The sequence below is a fragment of the Carassius auratus genome, unplaced genomic scaffold, assembly GCF_003368295.1.
Source record: "Carassius auratus strain Wakin unplaced genomic scaffold, ASM336829v1 scaf_tig00215210, whole genome shotgun sequence".
NCBI lineage: Eukaryota > Metazoa > Chordata > Actinopteri > Cypriniformes > Cyprinidae > Carassius > Carassius auratus.
Genome location: NW_020527987.1, coordinates 143,422 through 151,059, shown reverse-complemented (window position 1 = coordinate 151,059; position 7,638 = coordinate 143,422). Strand labels below are relative to the sequence as shown.

The 7,638-nt window shown below is 35.0% G+C and overlaps 1 protein-coding gene and 1 long non-coding RNA gene across 2 annotated transcripts; both read right to left on the bottom strand.

The window, feature by feature from the left end:
* Positions 1 to 749: 749 nt before the first annotated feature.
* Positions 750 to 6,856, bottom strand: LOC113094008 (uncharacterized). Its single transcript, XM_026259635.1, has 7 exons — positions 6,827 to 6,856; positions 6,543 to 6,632; positions 6,352 to 6,423; positions 5,131 to 5,219; positions 4,703 to 4,805; positions 1,530 to 1,723; positions 750 to 897 (listed from the first exon to the last, which is right to left on the bottom strand). Exons 1-7 carry the CDS (start codon positions 6,854 to 6,856, stop codon positions 750 to 752), a joined length of 726 nt encoding a protein of 241 aa, XP_026115420.1.
* Positions 2,061 to 3,301, bottom strand: LOC113094002 (uncharacterized). The gene is made up of 4 exons (XR_003287959.1): positions 3,291 to 3,301; positions 2,812 to 2,871; positions 2,646 to 2,705; positions 2,061 to 2,269 (listed from the first exon to the last, which is right to left on the bottom strand). It is a non-coding gene; the product is annotated as an uncharacterized LOC113094002 (long non-coding RNA).
* Positions 6,857 to 7,638: the final 782 nt, after the last annotated feature.

The window sequence follows — 7,638 nt, the reverse complement described above, 5'->3', positions numbered from 1 at the left end:
ATGTGACTGCTGTACTTTCTCATACCATAAAAAATGTGCTTGTCTACTGCTTGCGAAGGGACTTTTGAATGAAGTGATTGAGACAAAATCAAAAAGTTCTATGAACAATTCAGTAGAGCCGATACAAAATGAAATTGAGAATGAAAGTGCATATGAAGATATGCGTCGTACAACTATCAGGAAACTGGAAAGCGTACTGAAGATTCTACAGACATGGGAGAAAATTCCAGAGGATATTGCCCATAAAGTGAATGAACTAGAAGTGCAAACAAAAAAAGAAAGTATGAACATTAATGGATTTGGGAGACTTTGTGATGCGGACATGTCACGTAAAATACGTCCACTGTTTGCAACAAGAAAAAGAAAGACAGACAGAGAAACAAACTCAAAAACAAGGACATCTGTCACATCAAGTTTTCCTGTTAAGTCAAGAAGAAAACGCAGAGCAAACAGTGGGCCAAAAAAGTAATTCAAATAAAGTTTAAAAGAAATGTTTTATTCAAGTGCAGATTTTTGCCATTTTTATCAAACTTTGTATTTGTTATCTAATACATCTCTGTTACCTTCAGTAATCCAACATATATTTACTATAAAAAAACTGACCACAAAAATAAAACTTAGTATTTTGTATTTGTCTGGAATGAAATAAAAATCAAATTATGATCAAGTAATCTGAACTTTCCTGTTTTTGTTTACAAAGCTGAACTGATTTGTATGATGTGACTTCCACATTAGTATATGTGTGCCCCTTATGGGTGCTGAGTTTTTTTCATACAGTCCTCTAAAAAGGAAAAGAAAAAATCAACTGCTGTAGGTCCAAAGCGGTGAGTGGCCAAATCCAGCTCTGATTCAGGGCCAAGGTTTTGCACATTAAGCTTCATTTGTTCAATGGTCCTCCTGCAAAACAATATTTAAATGTACATGTTACTTGAGCTGCTATCATCAGTTTTCTGTTATAAATCACAAAAGACATTAAATTTTTTGCTCTCTAGTTGATTAATTGACTTCTTGATACAGGGACTAGTTGACAGGCTAAAAAGGTTTGTACAATGGTAATGTAAGAATAAAATGCACGTTAGGCCAGTTAAGTTTAACAAACAACTAAAACATCTACAAAAAGTGCTATTTTTTCCACTGTGTGCTAATAAAAACTTAAATTAAGTAAGATTTTAATGCCAAAGAGGGTTTGCGCTAAACCCTTAGTAAATATGGCCCTTAAAACCAAGGAACTTTTGCCATTGGTCTTACATTAAAACAACATTCAAGATGCCCAATCCTTAAAATGTATTTAAATGTTCAGCAAAGCAGACATGAGTTTAAAAATCATTATTTTTCAAAAAGGATGTCAGGCTGAACACAATAATTAATTCTTATTTCTTTGGGAAAATAAATACTGATATACAGTGTCACATCTTAACTCACTCCTGGATGTTTTCCTCATAGACAATAAATAAAGGTGCAGCCACCAATATATTATAAGACACGATACCAAACAGATGAAGAAAGAGAGCTTACACAGACATACTTACAGTGTTGCTGGGATGTCCTCTTCAGGTATCCCAGAAAGTAGTTTGTCTTTTGGCACATGTTTGGTCAGTGCCATTCCAAACCCCTTGGCAAGGTCTTCCGCCTCTCCCTCGGTTAAAGTGCTGAATATCGTCACCTTTGTCTTTGCCTTTCTAGGCTGCTGCAGCACATTGGGTGGAACATCTTTTTTGCCAACCTATGCATAAACAAGTACAATGTCACAGATGCAAAGCATGTGAGCAGAGAGCTTTCTAAATATCACTCATGTATTCTATAAATAGCCATGAGAGGCAATGTGGCAAACTGTGTATGATTTGTGATAACTAATAATCCAAGATGATGCACCTTGCGTTTAAAAAACAGTGATATTTATGCTTCTTATTAACTTGCAGCCCTTAAACTATTTTATTTGGCCACTATATCTTATAACTACTTTTGTGCTTTTATACGTAAATGTAAGCAATACAAACCCTTATTAACACTCTGAACATGTTTGTGGACATGTTTTCTCCTTTGACTCTTCTCAGCTCATCTTCATCTACCTGGTAGGTCTTTCCTTGTGCTGTTAGCCTTCCTAAAACTTTATACACTTTCTTTTCTTTTTCCTGCACTCCCTCGTGTTCCCTATGTCTTTCTCCATTGTGCTTATGCCTCTCTTCCTCCTTGGTTTCCTCCATCTCTTCCTCGCTGCAACAGGCCACAGGTTTACCTATGGCCTCCAACATGGATATAACTTTCTCTTCTGTTCAAAAATATGTCAGAATATGTGTGATTACTAGCTAACAACACCTGTTTCTAAACAAACAACACTTGTGTCTAACACAAACAAACTAAACTCAGACACTCCTTTTCTGACATGATTTCTGATATGAAAAATGACAAATATCGACCGATATATCGGTTGACCACTAGAGAAAATAACAACAAACAGACCATATATGAGAACTAGGGCCTTGTTTTGGCCTGCAAATGTGCATAGTGTTTACACTGACTCATCAAATATGAATTGAAAACTAATTTGGAAAATGGCTATCCCAGGTGAAGTGACTGTAATAGTGTAAATGAGGTTTAGCCAAAGTTCAGTTAGGTCAGTCAAATGCAAGAATTTGAAAAGTTACCCTGTTGTAGTGCAGAGCCTTCATCAGATCCAGAGGTCTCAACTAACACGTCTGGGTCAGCTGTGTTAAACACAATACATAAATGTGAGAGATAACCTAAATGAGACTTCATAACAACTGGTGCAAGAGATCCAACCAGTCAATAACAAAAAAAGTCAATAATTACCTGAGTGTGCTGCAGTATCTGATGCAGGCAAAGAGATTTGGGCCAATGGGTTGCTGTCTTCTGTATAGGAAGTTATACACAACATTTTGTGACATCATCTACAACAAATGTGCTTATGACTAGTGCATAAAAACATCACTACAGTCATAAAGAAAACAAGATGAGTGCAAAAACTTTTTGGTGTTTAATGGTACTGGAATGAGTGAGTGAGCAAGCCTATGTGAATAAAAAATATTAATTGCATTTTTGCGTTACATTTTCATTTGTTGAGATAAAAGAGCCATGCAGTAGAGTTCACTTCTGTTATGACATGACTTCTTAGATTTACTCATTAAACAGACAATCAAACCACATTTGCCACTTGTTAGGTGTTTATTTTGAACCATGTATACCCTCATTGTATGTGCATTGATAACAGGACAAAGGAGATTGCTTAATGTATGTGCATGCGTAATGAGACAATTCAAATACAGTTTTACCTTGACATATGTAGCACACGGGTGTGGCTGCACACATCACATGCAGCACTGCCCCACAGGTACATGCCATCTGTTAAAACAAAATACAGTGAAATCACATATACAATAGGGATGTGAACCTCATGTATACAAGTCTCATATATATAAGGCTGGTAAAATAGATTATTTTAACAATCTGTTGATAAGGTTTTAATACAGTAAATGCTTAAAAAAATTATATTATATACATTGACCCAAATTACCCAGTCAATACACTTAACTCAACCCACTGATCATCTGACTTTAAACTTTCATACAGTGTGAATTCATATGCATACAGTAAATACACATTTAATTCACAAATAATGGAAAGTAATAGTATTAAATGAGCAAGAAATATGTCAAGGGTCCAAATTTCGGAAGGCGAGCTTGTGAAAGGGTTATGTGTAATATACTTATTTACAGCACAGCTACCAGAAGCATATTATGATTTTTTTATTCAACTTACATCAGCAGAAATACGGAACCTTAACTTAAAAATGTATTTGCCTGATTTTCGTAAAGTTTGAGATGTATGTGTCCTAGTGCCATAAGAGAGACTATTTAAAGCTATCCCACATAACTGTGCAAAACCACAGCTTTGATGAGTTCAATTCAGTTAATCGAGGTAATGAAGGTATAAATGGCAAACAAATGTAGCAAAGTTATAAGTAGATTTGTGGCCCTAAAACGACAGCAAAAAGATAAAAATAATAAATAAATTATATATACATATACATACATAAATGCACTTACTTTCTTTCTTCCTGAAATATTTTTGGCACAAATTCCACATTTTTTGGTTCGATCTGTAAACATATACAAAAAAAGTGTTTATTAATTTTTTTTTAATTTTTTTGCTTGCATGCACTTTGGTTTGTAGATTTTTATTTATTTATTTTGATTGAATAAATATACATTTATTTATTCAACAGTGGCCTGTTACTTTACTTTTTTGACTGACAATGAAGGATCTGATTACCCAGTATCCTTCAACAACAGTTTTAAATGAGCAATAAATATGGCAAGGGGCCAAATCTCAGAACTTTTAAATGTATAATAATACCCATTTAAAACATTTCCATCAATAAGGCACATACCTAAAGATTGAAACAAAAGTGAGGCCAGGCGCATTCTTTCTTGTTGTATTACAGGGCACTGGAAGGAGGTTATGAAGCCACCAGCCTTCAGAAATTCAGTGGCAAACTTAAAGGAAGACAAACATTTTTAAACAATAAAAATAAGATAGAGAGAAACATATCTGTCACTACAGAATCTGACAATTATTGGCACTTTAATAAAACCATGTACAAAGGAAGATTATGTATGATAATAATTTGAAATTTAATTTGTTTAAAAAACATGCATGCAATGATCTACGCTTGATAACTTACTGCAAGTGTGTGGATACCACATGACACTGAATCGGTTTGCAAATTATGTTTTGTGGTTTTGAGGTCCCACTCTCCTTTTACTCCCCTTGAGGCTGCAAATGCACTGTAATCAACAAAATCACAATTGCCACTAGCATACAATTCCAACAATTAATTTCAAAATAAACATTTTGTCATAATCTACTCTTTTTTGTGTGTCCTAATAACAAACTTAAGATACAGTGAGGAGTACTAGTGCTAGTCACGGGAACTAATTGTGCAACAGTGGGACTGTATACTGGATACTATGCGAGTTGTGGATGTGAGGCATTTGATTAGAAATCGGGTCAGCTGGAAAATTAATGAGACAATATAGTACTAGCAGGTACTGCCATTTTAGATAAATTGGCACTTAAAGTAGACTTTTAAACAAAACAATGAATACTTACGACCAGTGCTGAGCAATTGCTTGGCATTGCCACTCTGTCTCTCCAAGTGAGTTAAAGTAGGTGATGCACCTTCTGTCAACATTGCAATGCTAAAACAGAAATATATGAAGTTATAATAACCATAAGACAATTATTGCAATACCATTCACTCTGCCTTATGGCAAAACATGTAGTCCTGACATGCTCAAAGTGCCATGCTCCAACAACTCACACCAGCAGGAAATTGCACCAGTTTATATGATCCTAACACCTAAGAGCAGAGGTCTCCAAAGGAACCGCTTTCCTGCAAAGTTTAGCTCCAACATACAATAAAACCCACAAGAACCAGGCGCATTCTTTCTTGTTGTATTACAGGGCACTGGAAGGAGGTAATGAAGCCACCAGTCCTCTGAAATTCAGTGGCAAACCAAAGAATGACAAACATTTTATAGCCCCCATATAGGATCTCTCATTTGAATAGACATGATATAGACATTTGATATAGATAACATGAAATAATGCACCTGGTTCTTGTGAGTTTAATTGTATGTTGGAGCATGGAACTTTGAGCATGTCAGGACTGCATGTTTGGACAATTAAATACACAAGAACGTGCTAATTAAGGTCTCACTAGGCATACAAGAAACCTTTAAACCGGTGTGTTGGTAAACTCAGCAGGTAAGTGGCCCTCCCAGACTAACTGAGTTTGAAGACCCTGCCTTAAGAGTTTGAAGCCAAGGGGGGCTAAACTGACCTAGTAATTTTTATTACCAGGAACATTTAAGGGGAAAAAAGGATTAATGTGTGGTGTAGCTTATAATAATATGAAACATTTTATTCATAATTTGAGCATGTAATAATATATATTAGTTTTTTTTTTTTGCCTTGAAAGTTTAGAAATGTCAGGGTTTCCCGCAGCATTTGTGAGCTCAGAGCTGCTGTTACTGGAGCCGTTACCGGTGAAACTTCTACCTCTCCTGCTATTAAAGCGTGTCCTGTTGGCAGAAAATGAATTTGCGGAGTGCCGCCACGAATAGAGTGTAAGGCTGTGGGAAACACTGAATGTGTTGGGCACAAATATACCTGAACTATGTTGCACATTATGTCTATGCTCTATGCTAGCAGAGGACATATCTATTAAAATGAGTGATCCTATATGGGGGCTATATGTAATTTTTTTAGGCAAGAATAAAATAGAAACCACATGCGAAAATGTTTTATCCTCAAAAAGGTTTGACTCACAAAAAAGCTCCAGTGATTGCCATTCTCGAGATACACTCCAAACACCTCTGTTGCCCTTTCCAAAATGTTGTTCTGTTGATTTAGAGAAGTGCATGTGACAATCATCTACAGAATCAGGATGCTTTGATTAGCCTAGAAGCTATTCATTAATATAATACCTAAAAAAGAATAAATAAATAACAGTGATATACCTTGAGAAAATAGTGGCTCTTTGCCCTTTTAGATCCATCCAGTATTTTCGTGAGTGCCTGACAATTGATATGTACAACACCTGGGCGATCCTGTTTTAAGGCAGAACAAAATATTGTTTTCCATTTCAACAGAGTTGAATATATTAACATTACAAATCAAGCTTAACTGTACTTAACTGTTTTAAAATTATATTTGTATGTGTATCATTAATTTTTATTTTATTATTAATATTATCATTGTTTAGGTGTACTCTTCAAGATATTGCTGATAAAATTTCACTTACCTTGCTAAGGATATCACATATGGAATTCATGACCTGAATATTTCAAGGACAAATGTGAGATTTAAAATAAATAAATAAATAAAATTAACTGCTCTCACAGAAATGTTGTGAATCATTTATATCACTAGTCCTTTTTCATACTCTTTAACTATGTAGAAAAAAAACCTAACCCGGCAAGCAAATACATTTTGTAAAAAAATATTTAGTAAAAAAAATATGCAGAACTCCAGTGGACGAGTAGAACAGAAAACATGTTTGAAGGCTAAATTCTAGAAGTAGGCCATGGTGGCTTGTTTTGGTGGTAGGAAATAGGTGACAGAAAATAAGTGTAAGAATTTATAACGGATAATAATTTACCTCATCAGAAACTTGCTCATCCCTCATTAATGTGTTCAGACTGTTCACTTGAATGTCATATGGCCCCACACTTCCTAATGTGAATCTTGGGCTCTTGTTTTGGAGACACCTTAATGCCTTATCTACACAGATGAATAATAATTAATAAATATGGGAAATGCAGATCTGAATACATTGTAAAGGTATTTTTATAACAACATGTTGTAAAATAAATTGCTTATCATGTAGGTTATGGAGAAGCAACCCCTCCCCCAATCATCAGCAAGGTATACACTGAGGAAACTAAACATCGTTAAATTACTTTAAATGAAGTGAAATCATACCTTCCATTGTGTGCTCTTGTTCACTTGGTGCCCTTTAAATACAGAAGTAACAGACAGTTTTTACTGATAGATCTTATCTCATTATATTGTATAGGTCATTATATAATCATGAGGAAAAGCTTTTTTGAGCCA